The sequence below is a fragment of the Myotis yumanensis genome, unplaced genomic scaffold (assembly GCF_028538775.1).
Source record: "Myotis yumanensis isolate MYYU_CA2020_CCGP unplaced genomic scaffold, mMyoYum1.0.hap1 SCAF_13, whole genome shotgun sequence".
Lineage (NCBI taxonomy): Eukaryota > Metazoa > Chordata > Mammalia > Chiroptera > Vespertilionidae > Myotis > Myotis yumanensis.
Genome location: NW_027223764.1, coordinates 56694792 through 56714421, shown reverse-complemented (window position 1 = coordinate 56714421; position 19630 = coordinate 56694792). Strand labels below are relative to the sequence as shown.

The window sequence follows — 19630 nt, the reverse complement described above, 5'->3', positions numbered from 1 at the left end:
AGCGGAGGGGTATTTCCTGCGGCCTCACTCCCAGCTGAATTCCACTTCCCAGGCGGGCTGTTAGCGAGGGAGCCAGCTGGGTGGGGACGTGTGGGGGAGCCATCCGAGGGCGCCGCCACTGCCACCCCAGCTGCTTCTCGACAGACAGGGGACTGCAAACCCGCCTGACCAGACTCTGTCCGTGTCCTGAGAGAGGCCACATGTCTGGAATTCATGTAAAATCTCCAGACTTATGAGTTTTGTCAGTGAATTCAGAAATTACTTCAACATCGCAGCCAAGGGCACCCGTCCCTGGGCAGTTGCGCTGGCCTGCTGGTTTGCAGCCTGTCTTAGGGTCGCCTTGTTGGCATCGGAGCGCAGAGGCCCACGCCCTCCCACAGACTGGCTCCAGGCCCCTGCGGTGAGCCACGCTGAGGGCCCGCGACAGGCAGGCGCCCAGTGGCCACAGGCTGTGAGGGGTGCGGCCTCCTGGGTGGGAGCCTATTAAAGTCCCGCAGACACCGGCCTCAAGGACTCACCGCGGCTTGGTTACCCTCAGCTGTCCCGGGAGATCCAGTGCTCCGTGGCCAGTCACATCCAGGGCCTGGTGAAGTCGGAGAAGAACCGCCAGGTCGCGTGCGAGGCGGGGATGCTCAGGACCCTCATGGCCGCCTGCCGCCAGGCCCTGGCCACCGGCAGCAGCGCCCTGCACGGCGGCCTCGTCAGGATTTTTGAAAAGTTGGCTTCTCAGGCCATCGAACCGGATGTGCTAAGGTACCGTGTGCTGCGCCTGGGACGCCGAGCCCGGGTCAGCGCGCTCACGCTCAGTGGGCAGGCGCGGTGCCCAGAGCGCCGTCCCCATGCCCCTCCGTCCCTCCCAGCACTGCCACTGCCAGGCCAGGCGGAGCCCGGAGGCTGTGCGGAGAGTGAGGGCCCGCAAAGCAGACAGAGGCCCCCCAGCTGCTGGTCTCGGCGAGAGGGGACAATAGTCAAAGGGCCCTGTACATTACAGAACCCTCAGTGGGGATGCTTAGCGGGGTGCCTGGTGGGGATGCTTGGTGGAGGTGCTTGGTGGGGGTGTTTGGTGGGGGTGCCTGGTAGGGGTGCTTAGCGGGGTGCCTGGTGGGCGTGCTTGGTGGAAGTGCCTGGTGGGGGTGTTTGGTGGGTGCTTGGTGGGGGTGCCTGGTGGGGGTGCTTGGCGGGGTGCCTGGTGGGGGTGCTTGGTGGGGGGTGCCTGGTGGGGGTGCTTGGTGGGGGTGCCTGGTGGGGGTGCTTGGCGGGGTGCCTGGTGGGGGTGCTTGGCGGGGTGCCTGGTGGGGGTGCTTGGGGGGGTGCCTGGTGGGGGTGCTTGGTGGGGGTGCCTGGTGGGGGTGCTTAGCAGGGTGCCTGGTGGGGGTGTTTGGTGGGGGTGCCTGGTGGGGGTGCTTAGCGGGGTGCCTGGTGGGGGTGCTTGGTGGGGGTGCTTGGTGGGGGTGCCTGGTGGAGGTGTCTGGTGGGGGTCTTGGTGGGGTGCTTGGTGGGGGTGCCTGGTGGGGGTGTTTGGTGGGAGTGCTTGGTGGAGGTGCTTGGTGGAGGTGCTTGGTGGGAGTGCTTGGTGGAGGTGCCTGGTGGGGGTACCTGGTGGGGGTGCTTGGCAGGATGCTTGGCAGGGAGAGCTGGAGCAGAGTTGGGAGAGCCACAGCCTGGAGATTAGAGGTCAGGGCAGCCTCCCTGAGCCCTGAGGCCTGTGTGAAGTTCCTCAGCCAGGAGACGGAACCCACAGTGAGAACACACGGGGTGGGGTGGGAGGGGGCGGCTGTGAGTTCAGCTGGCTGAGGGCAGCAGCCAGGACTCCTGACAAGCAGGAGGACAGAGACTGCCCGGTGGCAGCCCCTCCTGAAACCGTGTCCTGGAGGGAAGAGGTACCGGGCGGGGGAGACAATAAGACAAAAGGTAGAGGCGAAAAAGGCTGGGAGGGAGGCCAAGCTCCGAAGTCCCTGTGGCCGGGCCACCCACCCACGGTGCTGGGGGCAGAGTCCCGGGTGCACGCCTGCGGGGCCTGTGCTGGCCACAGGACCATGTGCAGAGGGGACGGCAGACACCCTTCTGGCCACAGACGTGGGGCTCAGGGCCAGGCTCTGCCTCTGGAGGTGCCAGCTGCCGGGCAGTGCCGCTGTGCCTGCTTAGGCGCCTAGTAAACCCCACTAGAAACTTACAGAGAAGGTCTGACAGCTATTTTCCAACACATTTTTTTTCTCCCAAGGTCCAGTCGAGGCTCCTAGCTGGTCACTGGTCATGTCAACGCACCTAAAACTTCTAAACTCCTCAGCTCTCTGGGTGCTGGGAGCGTGGCTGGAGGAGGGGTTCCAGGCAGAGAGAGGAAGCAAGGGCGGGGCGGGGGGGCGTGCAGGGAAGCGTTAGATGAAGCTGGGGAAGCTGCCGAAAACCGTCTCCTCCATTCACTTCTCTGTGTTGGTGTCGTATGCAGACAGTTTCTAGCCCTTGGAGCTCCCCGACCTCCGGCAGCTGCAACGCAAATCCCTGGGTCGGCTTGTGTGCGTGGCGGGGCCTCTGGACGCCCAGGTGAGGATGGAGGGAAGGACAGGCCGGGTAACGGGAATTCAAAGAGAACGGGCATTCTTCACAAGGCCTCATTCACAGCAAATGGGAAGCAGATTTAAAACGTTTTCCTGCTGCTCAATGGAGCAAATGAGGAAGGCAGAGGGCTAGGTGGTCCCGGAGGGAGGGCAGATCTCCGAGGAGGATGGCCTTGCCCCGGGTAGGACAGGTGAGGGTGAGCGGGAGCCTGAGCCTTGGGCCCAGATCGCAGAAGCACTGCAGTGCCTGCGCTGCCTCTGGACGGCGGTGCCCATGACGGCTGCGCAGCTCTCAGCTCAGGGCCGGAGTCAGGAGGCAAAGCATCGGGTGGATCCCGGTGTCAGGCCTCCTGGGAGGATGCTGGTCCAGGGAACTAGCTTGGAGAAAAGAAACCTGCGGACACACTAAGTGTAAGGTCACCTAACATGAAGGCAGGGAGTCCCAGTTGGGAAGCAAGAATGAAGAGTTGGCTGGGCTGGCGGCCAGAGCTGGAGACTCGAGCTTTCAGGGAGGCAGGCTGCTCAGGAAGGAGGTCGGCGAGCCAAGACGAAGCCTCGGCCAGCGGTTACCCCTGGGCACGCCAGGACGGCAACAGAAGGGGGTGTAAGGGGACGACAGCAGAAGTCTCTGGGGGGAGTAGGCTGTGACCACAGTGCAGTGCTATCAAAATCCGCAGGGAGCCCAGTGGGCGGCCCAGGAGAGCTGCCCTCACGGGGCAGGGACCAGCGGGGTAACGGCAGAGCCTCCTCCGGCTGCGCTGACTGTGGGGGCTACTGTCAGAGGGGCTAGGAATGCTAAGAGCCACAGCTCTGCTCTTGTTGCTGCCCTAGGGCCACAGGTGGTGGTGGGGGTGACTGCTGAGGGCCCTGCAGGAGCCCAGGACTCCAGCCCATGTCCCGCAGGCACACAGGCCCTCGGGCGCCGGCCATCGGCCCAGAGCCCCACACCGGCCCTCCAGACAGCGCTGAGCCTCATCTCCATGACCTCCCCGCGCAACCTGCAGCCTCAGCGGGCCGCCCTGGCTCCGTCCTTCGTGGAATTTGACATGTCCGTGGAAGGTTATGGGTATGGCGGCCTTTCATATAAAATACACTTAATTACTTTCCTGGTGCCTCAGATGTAGCATAGCATTGATTACAAAGTTCCATCAGCTCCCACCGCTCAGCAGGGAGCTATGGCTGCTCACGCCGCCCGCCCCCACCCCTCAGCCCCGCCCCATCCTCTCATGCTTCTCAGGGCGGCTCCTCTGGGGTGTCTGCATTCTGGAATGTTCTCTCTTCCAGCCTCCAGTTTGGGTTCTGTTCTTAGGCCATAGGACCCACGTCAACCACTTTCTGTCCCCGGAGTCTCATGGTCCAAGAGCAAGTGAGGCCCCTGCGGAGAGACAGAGGAGTGGTCACAACCAGGGCAGGTCACTAGCCGGGCGCTGTCCTCTTTCCAGGTGTTTGTTTATCCCGACCCTGTCCACGGTGATGGGAGCCAGCACTGAGTACTCGGTCTCCGGAGGGATTGGGACAGGTAGGTGCTGCCCGGGTTCGGCTGGCCGCCCCCTCCCTCTGCCTGGGGAGTGCGTCCCCAGGAGGCCTGGACTTCAGATTTCCTCCGGGAGTGTCCAGAGAGCCCGAGCCTCCCTCTCGGGTCTGTGCGTGTGAGTCGTCCCTCTGTCCTACCTCTTAGGGCAGGTGTCCTGCTCACTGTGGGTCCCAGGCCCCGCCTCCCCGCCTCCAGGCTGTGCACAGAGAGGCCCAGCCAGCCCTGATCTGTGGGTCAGGGGCCTGGCGCCTGAGCCTGGGCTGACGAGGCTGAAATGGACACCTCACCCCTCCTTCACCCCACTTTCCGACTCTCCCTGGAGATAAATGGGAGTTCCCTGTGATGGCCGCTCAGGAACAAGCCTGCCCCGGGCTCATGAGAGGCCTGGCCTGGGCCTGGGCGTGCTGTGCACAGCACAGTCCCTGCTGGGAGCCAGGCCCTCTGGCCAGACAGCCAGTGTTTCTACGGGAACTGGTGCATGTGGGGGCCCCAGTGATTCTGCTCCTTAGTGAGGCCCCACTGGCAGTGCCAACCCCGCCCTGAGGTGGGAGGGCAGGGTCTGCTCAGGGGCAGCCTGTCCCTGCAGGGGCCACCCTCTGCCCCTCAGAGCACATTGCCCACCCAGGACAGCTGGCTGCACCTAAAGGGGGGGGTCTCAGGGCTTCAGGGCTGTGCCCTCCGCTCCCTTGGGGGCGGGTCTCAGGGCTGTGCCCTCTGCTCCCTTGGCAGGGCAGCATGGGATAATGGTGGACAGAATTGGAAAGAGTGTTTGAGGGTCTAGGCTCAAGTCCTGGCGGGATTATGACTTTCCCTGAGAGGATGAGTAAGCAGACAAGAGCATCCTCTGGGTGGGGTTGATGTAATGAGCATGAGTCGAGGTTCAGTGCTGGCACACAGTAGGACCACCACAGCCACACTGAAAGGCTTCCCCAGCAGCACAGAGCCTCAGGGCACTTGTATTCTGACCACAGGTGCTGCCAGGCCCTTCCCTCCGCCCTCCGGCCTGACCTTCTCCTGCTGGTTCCTGGTCAGCAGGCACAGCTCGGCCCTCGAGGGCCACCCGCTGCGCTTCCTGACCCTGGTGCGCCACCTGGCCCGGACCGAGCAGCCCTTCGTCTGCTTCTCCGTCAGCCTCTGCCCGGACGATCTCTCCTTGGTTGTGTCCACAGAAGAGAAAGAGTTTCAGCCTCTGGGTAGGGTGTTGGGACCACAGCTGTTTTCTCCCACACGTGGGGGGAGTGGGGCAAAGTCAGCAGCTCTGGGTGCAGAGCCCAGGAGCCTGGCCCTCGCCCAGCCGTGCTGGCGGCAGGTCCCAGCTCTATCATCACATCCCGACGCACTACGCTCACCTGCCTGTGATGGCCCCAAGGGGCTGAGACGGCCAAGCGCAGTGCATCCCGGCGACACCTGTCCTGTGAACCCGGAAAGTGTCACTTTCAAGGGAAAGGTGGGAAGGTCCAGGGAGGCTTGGCGTCCTTTACACAGCAGGACCCGCCTTTCCCGCTCCCTCTGAGGACGTGGCCAGCACATGTGCGTCACTGTGGAGGCGGCCTGGTGTGGGGAGGACCTGGAGTCTGACTCCTGGGCTGGAATCTTGGCTGTGTGACCTTGGGCGAGTGCCTCAGATGATAAAACGGGGATCATCATAGTGCCTCCCTCACAGGGTTGTCATGAAAATGACATGAGCTGATATTGGAGCAGTCCTCAGAACAGGGTCTGGCTCAAAGCAAGACCTCAGCAGGGAGCGCTGCTGCTGTCATTATTTTATAAGCAGGGCACGGTCAGCCTCCCTGGCACCAGGCTCCGCCTCCTGGGTTGCTGCAGCCCCAGCCACATGGGAGACCTGTGTTCTCTCTCCCAGATGTCATGGAACCCGAGGACAACGCTGAGCCCTCTGCCGGACGCCAGCTTCAGGTCCGGTGTGGCCAGCTGCTGGCTTGTGGGCAGTGGCATCACCTGGCTGTGGTTGTCACCAAGGAAATGAAAAGGAATTGCACCGTTTCCACCTACCTGGACGGACAGGCCATTGGCTCAGCCAAGGTGAGATGGTCCCCAGCTGCGCTCGCCCCACCCCTGTCTCCTGGCCGCACCACCCTGGGTGGCCTCATCCAGGTCTGTGCTTTCTCTTGGCAGCGGGGTTGGCATCCAGTGAGGCCCCCTTGCTGTCCCGAACACTTGACTGAACTCGGGCATAAAAGGGCATCTTTACAAAATGTGATCAAGGTCACACAGCCAACGCAGAAGGTGAAGCGTGGAGATGAGAGTAGTGGTGACTGTTGTGACCGGAAGAACAGGCATAAGAAAACATGCTCTAGAGCGAAAAGTCAAGACTTTTTACATCCCCTGTGAGTTCCCAGGGAGGTCTGAGCAGGGCCAGAGGCCAACTCTGTAAGAGGCGTCCGGTGAGTCGTGCCCTGGCCTGGACTGCGGCCACGCTGAGGGCAAGGTGCCGGAGCTGTGAGGACACTGACATGTCCCGCCAGGTTCAGAGCAGGAGTGGCAGGACAGGACGAGTCCCCATGTAGGGAAGGCACAGAGGTGAACACATCTGGAGGAAGTGCCTCATCACAGGCATTTAGTCACCGCGGTCCTGAGGCTTAAGGGCGAGGAGCCAGGAGCGGAGGAACCTGACCATCGTGCTCCAGCCACCAGTCAGCGGTCCCAGGGAAGCCAGGCAGCGAAGGGCGTCTTCACCGGCCACACTTCCCATGCACAGGGACAGCCCGGATGGCCACGTCCCGGGTCAGTCACTGCAGACCCTCCGTGGGAGGTAGCTTGGCAGTGTTTCCAAAGTCTCCCGGGTGAGCGGATACTCAGCCAGGATGGAGAGCCTTACGTTAATAGGGTTTCTCAATGTCAACAGTATTGCCGTTTTGGTAATTTTTGTTGTGGGGTCTATTCTATGTATATTAGGACACTGAGCAGTCTGTGGGCCCCGAGATGCCATAGCATGCCCTGTCCCCACTTGTGACACCAAAATGTCCCCACATTTCCAGACCTCTGCTGGCGTGGGGCAAAACAGCCCAGGTTGACACTCATTAGGTTAGAACAACCTAAACTCTATAGACACCTCCAGGTAAACGTGATGCCGTCCTCTGGTAAGAATATCTTACAAAAATAAAATGTACCCGTCATCAGAAAGATGCAGCGGGAGAATGAGAAGAACAGGTTCTCCAAAACAGAAAATTAGCTTTTCCCTCCAATCATTATCAATCCTAGACCTCCCTCCCTCTTTCCCTCTGTCCCTCCCTCTCTCCCTCCCTTCCCTTCCCTTCCTTCCTTCCTCATTACATATTTATTTATTTATTGAGCCCCTACTATGTGTTCCATACTGTGTTAGGTGCTGGGAATTGACCATGTCCAGTCAAATTCCCCCAGGAGTGTGTGTATCTAGAATATAATCATTTAGGGTTAGATTTTCCACTCACAGGATTCTTGGGAAATTCACCCAAGTTGTTGCACGTGTCAATAGTTCATTCCTTTTTATTGCTGAGTAGTGTTCCGTGGAATGGATACATAACCACAGAAGACCACCTGGATTATTTCCAGGGCTTGGCTATTAAAAATAAAGCCACGATGAACATTTGTGAACAGTTTTTGTGTGAACTTAAGTCTTCATTTCTCTGAAGTAAATACCCAACTGTCCAGCTGCTGGGTCCTGTGGCAATTACAGGTTTACTTCGATAAGAAACTGCCAAACTATTTCCCAGAGCGGCTGTCCCCCATCTCACATTCCCACCAGCAAGAATGACTCAGGTTCTCTGCATTCGGTGTTGTCACCATTTTGTAATTAGCCTGATAAGTGTGTAGTGGTGTGTTTTTCAATTAAAATTTTTTTTCAATTAAAGATTATATTCAACCTTTTTAAAAACATATTTTTATTGATTTATTTTGGAGAGAGAGGATGGGAAAGGGAGAGAGAGATAGAAACATTGATGAAGAGAGAAGCTCTATCAGCTGCCTCCTATATGCTCTTCCCTGGGGATTGAGCCCAAAGCACAGGCATGTGCCCTTGACCTGGAATCAAATCGGTGACCTCTTGGTACATGGATGATGTTCAACCACTGAGCAACACTGGCCAGGCATCATTCAATATTATTATGGATTTGTTTCAAGGGTATAGCACAGTGGTTAGGCAATCATATACTTTACAACGTTTCTCCCCTGATATTTTCAGTACACAACTAGCACCATACATAGTTATTACAATATTGTTGACTATGTTTCTTATATTGTCCTTTACAACCCAGGACTGTTCTGTAACTACCAATTTGTACTCGTCAGTCCCTTTACCTTTTCACCCCATTCCCCAACCCTCCAACCCCCTGAACACCATCAGTCTGTTCTCTGTATCTATGAGTCTATTTCCGTTTTGTTTGTTTAGGTATATTGTTCTTTAGATTCCATATATAAGTGAAATCAAATGTTATTTGTCTTTCTCTGACTGACTTATTTCACTTAGCATGAGGCCCTCTAGGTTCATCCATGCTGTCACAAATGGTAAGATTTCCTTCTTTTTTATGGCCAAAGTATTACATTGTGAAAATGTACCACAGCTTTTTCAGTCACTCATCTATTGATGGACAAGTGGGTTGCTTCCATAGCTTGGCTATTGTAAATAATGCTGCAATGGACATATATTCTTTCAAATTAGTGTTTTTAGTTTCTTTGGATATATAACAAGAAGTGGAATTTCTGGGCTATAAGGCAGTTCCATTTTTAATTTTTTGAGACACCTCCATATAGTTTTCCATAGTGTCTGCACCAATCTGCATTTCCAGAAATAATGCAAAGGGTTTCCTTTTCTCCACATCCTCACCAACATTTGTTTTTTGTTGACTTATTGATAATAGCCATTCTGGCAGGTGTGAGGTGATATCTCATTGTGGTTTTAATTTGTATTTCTGTGATGGTTAGTGACATTGAGCATCTTTTCATGTCCATTGGCCAACTGTATGTCCTCTTTAGAGAAGTGTTTATGCAAGTCCTCTCCCCATTTTTTGATTGGATTGTTTGTTTTTGGTGTTGAGTTGTATGAGTTCTTTATAAATTTTGGATATTAACCATTTATCAGATGTAGCATTGACAAATATATTCTCCTATTCAGTGGGTTGTCTCTTTGTTTTGTTGATGGTTTCCTCTCCTATACAAAAACTTTTTAGTTTGATGTGATCCCATTTATTTATTTTTTCTTTTGTTTCCCTTGCTTGAGGAGGAATATCAGAAAAAAATATTATTAAGAGAGATGTCCAAGATTTTACTGCCTATATTTTTTCCTAGGATTTTTATGGTATCAAATCTTACATTTAAATATTTAATCTATTTTGAGCTACTTCTTGTACATAATATAAGAAGGGTGTCTAGTTTCATTTTTTGCCATTATCTGTCCAATTTTCTCAACACCATTTATTGAATAGACTGTCTTTATCCCATTGTATGTTCTTGCCTCCTTTATCAAATATTAATTGACCATATAGGTGTGGGTTTTTTCTGGGATCTCTATTCTGTTCCATTCATCTCTATGTCTGTTTTTATGCCAGTGCCATGCTGTTTTGATTAACATAGCCTTGTAATGTAGTTTGATATCAGGTAGTATGATCCCTTCAACTTTGTTCTTCTTTCTCAAGATGGCTGTGATTGTTCAGGGTCTTTTGTGGTTCCAGATATATTTTTGAATTATTTGTTATAGTTCTGTGAAGTATTTCATTGGTATTTTGGTAGAAATCACATTGAATCTATAGGTTGATTAGGGTAGTATGGACATCTTAACAATGTTAATTCTTCCTGGTATGTTTTTAATTTGCATTTACTTGATGGCTAATGACATTGAACATCTTCTCATGTGTTTCTTTGCCATCTGTATATACTCTTCAGTGATGTCTGTTCATGTCTTTTGCTCATTTTCTAATTGCGTTGTGTGATTTTACTGTTGAGTTTTAAGGGTTTTTCTATATATTTTAGATACTAGTACTCTGTCAAGTATTTAATTTTCAAATACTTTTTCCTGATTTATAGCTTATTTTTATCTTCTTTCACATGGATTTTTCAGAGCCAATATCTTATTTAATAAAGTGCAATTTATCAGTTTTCTCTTATAGTTCTTGCTTTTGGTGTCAAGTTGAAGAACTTTTTGCCTGAGTATTTTCTCCTATGCTTTTAAAAAGTGTTTTCTAGTTTAAAACTTTATATTTTAGTTGGTGATAAATTTTGAGCTGATTTCTGTGTAAGGCATGAAGTCTAGGTTGCTGTTTATTTCTCTACCTATGAATGTCCAGTTTTTCAGCATTGATTGTTGAAGAAGCCACTGTTGCACCATTGAAATGCTTTTGAACCTTTGTTAAAAAGCAGTTGGGCATATTCATATGGGTTTATTTCTGGATCTTCTATTTTATTCCATTGTTTACATGGCTATCCCCCTACCAATACCATACTGTCTTAATTATCTATACTAATAAAAGGGTAATATGCTAATTAGACATCTTCTGGACATCCTTTCGGACAAAGCCATGGTGGCAGGGGCCGAGGCAGAGGGGCGATCAGGCTGGCAGGAGAGGGCAGTTAGGGGCGATCAGGCCAGCAGGCATAGGTGGTTAGGGGTGATTGGCCAGCAGGCAGAGGTGGTTAGGGGCGATCAAGCAAGCAGGCAGGTGAGTGGTTAGGAGCCAGGGTCCCGGATTGCGAGAGTGATGTCCAACTGCTGAGGGACCCCTCCCGTGTATGAATTTCATGCACCGGGCCTCTAGTGTGGCTATATAATAAACCTTAATATTGGGTGGAGTGGTACCCAATATTTCAAAATAGGAGAATTAATCTACTTATTAAGCTATTTGTTTAAGCCTAGAGCCAGTGTCTTTTTATATAAATTTTAGAATTGGCTTGTCTGTCTACAAAAAGCCTTCTGAGGTTTTGAAAGGGTTGCGTTAAACCTATCTATCATTTTTGGGAGAAATTACATCTTCACTATGTTGAGTCTTCCTCTCCAGGAGCACAGTCTGTCCCTTCCTTTACATGGGTCTCCTCTGCTTCACGTATCATCCTTTCAGACTTTTCAGTATGCAGATCTTGCACAGGTTTTATTAAGTGCTTCATTTCCTTTTGAGCAGTTGTAAATGGTATTGATCTTGATTTTAGCGTCGGCATGTTCATTGTTAGACTTAGAATGCAGTGACTTTTGTGTGTAGATCATGTATCCATCCTGGGACCTTGCTGAGCTCACTGGTTAGTTCTAGGAGTTTGGGGTGGTTTGTTAAATTGTAGATTCCTTGGGATTTTCTACATGGACATATCCTTTGCAAATAGAGGTGATTTCCTTTCTTTCCATTCTGTATATCTGTAATTATTTTCAGTACATAAGTTAACGTGTCAATACTGGACACGTCGGTCCTTAGTTGGATGACTGGGACACACAAATGGACATTTCAGGGCTCTCACTACTCCTCAGTTTGTTTCCTAAGGCGCAGTGTCGCCCACTCTCACTAGCATTTCATAAACTGTTTTGCTACCCTGTTTCTCAGCTTTGAGAGTTATCTTTGTAATGTTTTTAGGTAAAATGAATTTTCACCTTGAGAGAAGAATGACGTACATCATTTTATGTGAACAGGTATTTATTTGATTAATCCCAAAGTTAACCACCTCCCACCCTTTTCCTGTTAACAGATGTTATACATTCAGGCCTTGCCAGGACCTTTCCTTTCGATGGAGCCATCATCGTTTGTGGATGTTTACGGCTATATCGCTACCCCTCGGGTTTGGAAGCAAAGGTCGACATTAACATGGCGTCTGGGCCCCACATACCTCTTTGAAGAAGCCGTCTCAATGGAAACTCTGGAAGTTATTAACAAACTCGGCCCGAGATACTGCGGAAACTTCCAAGCTGTGCCTGCCCAAGGTGGAGTGTTCTGATTGATAATGATCTTGCTGATTTTATTTTAAAACCAGACATCCATTTATTTATGGCATATTTATAAAGAGTAACCTCAGCACTGGCCGGTCAGTCGGGAAGACCTGTGTAATTGGATCATTGTATGTTCACAAGCAACAGAAAATGTCCCAGGAAAGGAAATGACAACATCCTTCATATTTCCGATCCAAAGCTCATGATGGAGGAGAGTGGTGGGTCATACCATCAGCAAAGAGGAGAAGAGAGTGAGATGAATAAGATACATTCCTTTTAATGAAGGAGCTTTTTAACTAAAGTACACTGTTGTTTTCAATTATTAAACAGGCAGACAAAACATCCACATTTTCGTTATTGATTGTCGGCTGTTGAAGCGGGAGCATAGCTCTCCACGCTCCGCCGAGTTAAGGGGTCAGCTCCCAGCTGGGAAGGGCGCTAAGTGCCTCTCAGTCCACATGTGATGGCGAAGCGGCCAGGAGCTGTTGAGCACCGCTCTCTCTAGGCCCCGCGCCTCCTTCCGTCTTCCTGTCCTCTGGCTAAGCGCTGGCCAGCACTGCGGCCGGTCAGGTGTCCAGCCAGTTGCACTGACCATTCTGACCTGCTTCTCCAGTCGCACACGGGGCTCTCCTTGACCCAGAGTCCTGGCACACAGGGCGCTGCCCAGGGACATGCCGCTCACTGGAGCGCCTCAGGCTGTCAGCCCAGCCTGTGTCTCTTCCTTATAGGTCGCTTTCTTATCCTTATCATTCTGGTTTGGGGGAGCAGGGTTGCGCCCTTGATAGGTGTTGCAAACGTAGCAATTTCACACCTGGAAGGCCTCTGTATCATAGTAGGGTTACCATTGTGAGATTTATCCAAGATTTTGTATGTGTCAGAGAAGCCCCGAGAGGGGCAAAATATGAGACATGTGAACACAACATGCAAGCATACAAAGTAACAACATGTGACAACACCAACAGACAATGTAAGAAGAAACGAACATTCTTTTGATGGTTACTTCGCCAGTAGCGGTAGATCTTTATGCTCTGAGGACTAATTTTCTTCTCTGTGCAATGAGACTAGAAGTGACTGGAGACATGTTCCTTCAGGAGCAGACCCTGGTGCAGACACAGCGCCCCTGGTGGCCGAGGAGAGGGTGTCCATGGGCCTCCACGTGGCCAGCTCGTCCACCACCAGAGTCGCGGACATCAGAAGCACGTACAATGAGGTGGACAGCCGCCTGATTGCCAAGGAGGTACGCCTGCTCATGTCACTTGCTGCCCTTTCGGAATCATGATCTCAGGGCTGCCTTCAGCTTTTAATGCTGGAGTGAGTGCTGCTGGGTGTTTGCGCATGTGCAGACGGGGACATGAGGAGTGCTTCCCACTTCATTTGCTAACATAGTCGATGACTCCCCATGAACTCCCACAAGACTAAACCTTTGATCTGTAATTGCTCAGAGGAGAGCGTAGGTGCTCTCATTCCTCACAGCAGAGCAAGAACAAACAGAATATTTAAACCCTTTGCGGCACTGAGCACCCATTTTCCGCGTGCAGAGCTCCGTGCTCACTGCTCATGACTTGGCTGATGTGCTCAGTCTCCCACCGTCACAGGCAGAGGCCCTGCCTTTGCTGGTGAGCAGGCTCAGGGTGGACCCTGTTGGGCATGAGGAAGTGCCTTACCAGCAGCGTCCTTCCGACGGGGGAGGCCAGGGCCCACTTCCCGGGCTCTGTGGGCAGTGAGGCCAGGTTGCAGAGATGGAGAGCCGGCGGGACGTGGCTACTCTAGCCTCTGCAGCACGCTCCACCTGCAGGCGTGCCGGGCCCTTCCCGCCCCGTCGGCTCCTCACGGAGCAGGTGGGACATGCGTGGCACAACTGTACAACCAAAGCTGCCCCCTCGATTAAGCCGCAGCTGGGAGGCAGGACAGGAGAGCCGGGCCTTGGGTTCCAGGCCTCCGACGTGGATGGGCCCATGTGCATTTCCCGAGAGCCAGGCGCTAGCGCTGGGCAGGACTCGGTGCCCGCCCTCCCGGAGCTTGTGACAAGGCCCCTTCCTTCCCGGGAAAGGGAGGGTGAAGAGCTCCCCGCTTTCCACTCTCTCTAGATGAACATTTCATCCCGCGACAATGCCATGCCCGTGTTCTTGCTGAGAAACTGTGCTGGCCACCTCCCAGGCCCTCTTCGGACCATCGGAGCCGTGGCTGTGGGCCATCTGGGTACGTCAGCCTCAGCCTCTGCGCTGTTTGGGAAGAAGGGCTGGCGCGTGCCAGCGCCTGTGCAGCCTGGAGTCCTGAGTGGCAGTGAGGACACAGCGGGTGGAGCCAGGGTGGTGCCAGCACAGGGGGGGAGGAGTTGGGGGCTTAACCCTGCCAGGGAGCTGGCCTCCACACTGAGTGAGGTCAGCTCACCTCACTGCATCTAATTGGTAGTAAACGCAGCTGCTCTCCAGGCCGGCATCTGTGCACAATGGAGCCCATGTAGTGGGCACAGTGGGCCTCTGTGCCAGCAACTGTCAAAGCAATGAGTTGGTGCAAGCACCCAGGGCCGCAGGATGTAGGGGCAGAGGTGTCAGAGGAGCCAGCAGACTCAGGTGGCACCGAAGGCATCTGGCTCCTCCTGCACTCCAGACAGCTATGGAGGGCAGCGATCTGAAGGACTCAGCATAGATTCTCCCAGTGACTTAAGACTTTCTAAGCCCCTGACCCTCCTCCCCCCTCTCCCTGTGCACAGGCCCTTCCTCCTCCCTCCCTGTGTACAGGCCCCTCCCCCCTCTACCTGTGCACCTGCCCCTCCCCCCTCTCCCTGTGCATAGGCCCCTCCTCCCAACCAGTCCTCTGTGCACAGGCTCTCTGTCCTGAATGGAAGGTGGCATGGTGCTGGCAGCTCAGTTACCCAGCATGCAGAGAGGCTATGCCTGTTGATGGGATGCCCCTTTGTCCCACACAGGGGTAAGGGTGTTCCACTCCAGCCCCGCTGCCAGCAGCCTGGACTTCATTGGCGGGCCTGCCATCCTCCTGGGCCTCATTTCCTTAGCAACAGATGACCACACCATGTACGCAGCTGTGAAAGTTCTGCACTTGGTCCTGACCAGCAATGTCATGTGTGATCGCCTGATGCAGCACATCTTTGGGTACCAGGTAATCTCACCCCCACCTGCGTCTCCGACTCCCTGAGGGGGGACAGTCCCTCCACAGTGACTCTGGAGAAGGGGAGCCTAGAGGTCAGGTCTGGAGACTCTGGCCCCCAGCAGAGGCCAGGTCACAGCGGCCAGGGAGGGACTCTGGCTGGACAGGATGCACACCTGTGTGGCCGCCAGCACCTTCACTGGGAACTGAAGCATCGTCTGTGGTCCGCCCCTGTGTCTATGATGGCGAAGAGGCCAGGCCTCGGAGCCGGAACGTCAGGTCTGCATCCCCCACTCCTCCAACTTGCTGTTTAACCTGGATGATTACTCCCCACGTGCAGCTTCCCCCTGGTCTGGTACAGACTCCGTGCCCCTCATCATGGGGTGCAGGGAGGACTGATTTAATACAGATGGAGGGTTAGAATGATGTCTGACGCAGAATACGTGTTCTGTAAGTGTTGGCCATCTTTATTTAGGCTTAAATCTCTGCTCCTCCATCCTCCTGTGTACATGGGAGTGATGGTAGCTGTGCAGGTTGTGATGATCAAGGGAGTGAGTGTGTGCTGAGTGCTTAGTAAGTGCCTGCTCAGGGTGCCTGCTGTCTGTGTGCACTGGGACTTACGGCTGCTCGCGCTTCGCAGAGCCAGATGGGACTGGTCGCAGCCCTGGAGCCTTCCTGGGCGGCCGGGCGGCCGTGGGAAAGGAGGCGCCAGGGCAGGCCTCGGGTGCAAGTCTAGACAAGGTCAGGGGCACACAGGCTGCCATGGCTTCTCCTGGGCAGGGTGCTGGGAGACAGCATCCCTGCCTTTTGCTCCTAAGCCAGGAGCTGAGCAAGGAGATCAGGGTGATGTCCCCTCAGGCCTACCCGCTCTGACTGGGCAGCTGCACAGCTGGACGGGCCCTTCCTCCTGCTGCTCCCACGAAGCTGGTGGCAGCAGTCATAGTTCTGCACTGAGACCTGACCACACCTTTCCCCACGTGGACTCTCCAGCGGCGTCTACCCGCTAGTCCTCGTTCCAGGCCCCGGGACTACTTTCTCAGGCCTGTGAAACCCGCTGCCCCTGTGCTTCAGCCCCACCCCCCGCCCACAGCGCTTCCCACCCGGCACTGCTACCTCCCCCAGCGCTGCACAGCTCCCTTAGCTAAACCCGCGTGACTGGGTACACCCGTGCCCTGGGCTGGCAGTGCCATCTCAGTCTCTTCCCAGGTCCGCTCCCTCTTACCTCCCAGGTCAGGCTCCCAGCCCGGAGCTGAGCGTGTGCCGCCTCCAGCTGCCCGCGGCACCGGGCGGTGCCCGGGGCTGACCACACGCACTCTGTAGAGCCTGCTCGTCGCCACTGGGCTGCAGGCCTCTGATCCTGGCACTCCTCGCTGGTGCCAGTGCATGACTGAGGCCAGACAGACGCTCAGTAAATGTTGTGGTGATAGTGATGGGTAGGTCTGTGTTCATATTAAAAGTCAAGAATTGGGGCTTTTGGTAGATACAAGTTTTTTATTATACTGATAAAGGCAGCAGCCGTGGGAATTGTGCCAATTTAGCACTTAGGTATCTGCTGGGGCTGGGGATTTTAATAATTATTGTGAGCATTTCCCACAAGGTACAAAGCCCCATGTACTCTCGTGGTATATCGAGAAGGATGAAACAGACAGAAACAAGGCAATTTTAGTAGAAACTGATCGCAGTGTGTCCAAGACTCTCTTCCGGGGCCACCGCACCTGCCACTCAGTGGCTCCCCAGCTTCTTCCCCGGAGCTCCGAGCTCCACAGAGTGCTGGGCTCTCCTGCCCCCGTCTCCTCGCTGCCGTACTTAGCAAGGGCCCATCACGTGAGCACGTGCCTTGGGGGAAAGGACGTGCCGGGAGCTGCAGAGGCGCCGCCTCACACATGGGTAGGAGGCGAAAGAGCCTCGTGAAAAAGAAAGGCGGTGGGCCAGGCTGGTGTGGCTCAATGGTTGAGCATCCACTCATGAACCAAGAGGTCAGCAGTTCCATTGCTGGTCAGGACACATGCCTGGGTTGCAGGCTTGACCCCAGTAGGAGGTGTGCCTCTCCCTTCCTCTCTCTCTCTAAAACATCAATAAAGACATTTTTTTAAAAAAGAAAACAGAATGGCGATTGGCGGACCAGAGGAGTCGGTTGCCTGGGTTTTTAGGAAGATGTGGGAGAGGCAAGGAGTAGCCCTGGCTTTCTTTGCTCTGCTCATGCTGACTGAGTGCTGCTTAAGGGCCAGACACCGTGCTAGGCACCGGGGATGCGGTCCGAACAAAATGGGGTTAGCTTCTCCCTCCCGGGAACTCACTGTCTGTCTTAGTCTGTTCAGGCTGCTGTAACAAAACCCCGTAAACGGTGGAGGGGCGGGTATAAACAACAGACATTTGTGCCTCGCAGCTCTGGAGGCTGGGGAGTCCAACAGCAAGGTGTGGCAGACCGTGTGGGTGAGGGCCCGCCTGGTTCATAGACGCCCACCTTTCTCTGTGTCCTCACAGGGTGGAGGCTGAGGGAGCACCTGAGGTCTCCTTATAAGGACCCTATTCCCACTAGAGCCTCCACCCTCGTGACTTAATGACCCCCAAAGGCTGTACCCCCTAATAGCATCACATTGGGATTACGTTCCAACATATGAATTGGGGGGGGGGGGCATAAACATTTAATTTATATCACTGTCTAATAGGACAGGCAGATAAATATTATGAGATGAAGACTTTGTATACCTCATTTGAATAAAGAACCCATCAGATTCAGGGCTTTAATGTGCACATGGAGGCAGAAGAAGAAAGTCTATAAAGTCTTCTTGTGGCTTAAAGAAGAAACATTCCAGGCATTTATGTCTTCATGGGAATTCAGAAGGGAGGCTGGCAGTGCTGGGGCCGGGGGGGGGGGGGGGGGGGGGGGCGGCAATGACAGGCTTTACGTAAAGACACCAGGTTATTATTGTTCTTGCCTACCTTGCCTCTTTCTAAAGAGCTGCATCCTACCGCATCCCTTCTTCTTCTGCATAACCCGCGGGCCCAGTCGGCACGACCTAGACAGGCTGTGTTTGGGGTCTGTTCGCCCCGCAGCACGTGCTCCAGGAGGGCAGGCCTGGTCTGCTTGTCCATTGCTGCACCCTGAGAGCGCCTGCTCGACAGTAGGTTTGTAGTCAAGCCTGTGACTGAGCCAGAGAATGATAGCGAGGGTCTTCAATGCACCAGCTCTCTTGGGAGGGGACCTCATCATTTTTCAGACGTTCATTCTGTATTTATTTGCTGATTTGCTGAGTGGATTTGAGAGCACAAGGAAAGCATATATCTTTCTACTTGTTATTTTCATCCAACTTACTTACTCTCCTCTTCTCAGCCTGGGTGACATCCTGAGGTTCATAGGATGGATTTTCATTGTCTGGGAAAGAAGGATAGCGTTCAGACCGGCATTAAAAACATGCGCAGCTGCCCCGCAGGGCTGCGGGGAAAGGACAGGTGTGAGCCACTGCAAGGCAGCCGGGGGTGGCGAGGGAAGGACCAGAAATCTGCCCTCCAGGGAGCATGGGTTTCTACCTTGGAAATGATGAGTAACCACAGGGAAGCTTGGGACCGGGAAATGGAGTGATTAATGCTTCAGAATGACCTTTGACACGAATGTGGAAGGTGGATCGGAGGGGTGAGATTTGAGCAGGAGACTGAGATAGAAGCCAGTCTGCTCTGCGACTGCGTTCCTAACCTGGAGAGACTTGGGGTCCTTGCGAGCAGTCTGGGAAGACCGCTCAGGAGATCAGCTGGTATGCATGCCAGAAGGCAGCAGGCAGGGAGGAGGGAGCTACTGGAACCTCCTAAGTTTGAAATGTTTGTGAGACCAAAAGTCAGTTGTCAAGTGGATAGATGGCTCGAGCTTAGAGGGACAAGCTGAGCTGGACATAAATGTGAGCCATCAATATCAGCACGATGCTATTTAATCCAAGAAAACTAATGAAATAGTCAAAGAGGAGTAGAGAGAATAGAGAAGAGAACTCAAGAGGAAGAAATAAGGAGCTAACCTTGTAGAGTGGAAATATGATTAAAGCCCAACCAACGAAGGAGATTGGGAAGAAAGAGGGAAGACAAACTAAAGAAAACTGCCAAAGGTTCTGAAGGAAGAAGCATTTGAAGAAGGCCAGTGCCGTCAGACAATGCTCAGGATGAAGCAAACTGAGGACAGATGTATTTCCAGGGGATTTGGCACCTGGGAGTCATTGGGGACCTTGCTAAGGCAGGTGGACAGGTGGTCAGGTGGAGGCAGCAACCAGCTGAAGGGGGTAGAAGTGAGAACATAGGTGAGGACGTGGAGCCAGAATGCACCCCTAGTGCTTTCAAGAGTTTTGCTGAGGAGAGGGGTAGCAAAGTGGGGTCAGAGCTAGAGGGATGCGGGCTCAAGGGAGGGCTATTTTTAAAAAGAGAAATACTAGAGCCTTCTGTTGGTGGAAGGAAAGAGGGAGGGAGGGAGGAAGAGAGAGAGAGAGAGAGAGAGAGAGAGAGAGAGAGAGAGATGACTTGAGAAGAGAAGAATTATCTCAAGAAACAGAGTCCTGT

The 19630-nt window shown here is 53.6% G+C and overlaps 1 protein-coding gene across 5 annotated transcripts in view; it reads left to right on the top strand.

The window, feature by feature from the left end:
• WDFY4 (WDFY family member 4) overlaps positions 1 to 19630 on the top strand; it is a 228714-nt gene that overhangs the window by 64969 nt on the left and 144115 nt on the right. For all 5 annotated transcript variants that reach the window (XR_011473609.1, XM_070433182.1, XM_070433181.1 and 2 more), the window contains exons 13-22: positions 539 to 753; positions 2447 to 2541; positions 3387 to 3621; positions 3998 to 4074; positions 5061 to 5282; positions 5951 to 6129; positions 11746 to 11977; positions 13075 to 13220; positions 14071 to 14182; positions 14913 to 15103. Coding sequence is in view for 4 of the 5 variants with exons in the window: in XM_070433182.1 (XP_070289283.1) it covers positions 539 to 753; positions 2447 to 2541; positions 3387 to 3621; positions 3998 to 4074; positions 5061 to 5282; positions 5951 to 6129; positions 11746 to 11977; positions 13075 to 13220; positions 14071 to 14182; positions 14913 to 15103 (1704 nt within the window). In the remaining variant the exon portion in view is untranslated. The remainder of the gene's footprint in view (positions 1 to 538; positions 754 to 2446; positions 2542 to 3386; positions 3622 to 3997; positions 4075 to 5060; positions 5283 to 5950; positions 6130 to 11745; positions 11978 to 13074; positions 13221 to 14070; positions 14183 to 14912; positions 15104 to 19630) is intronic.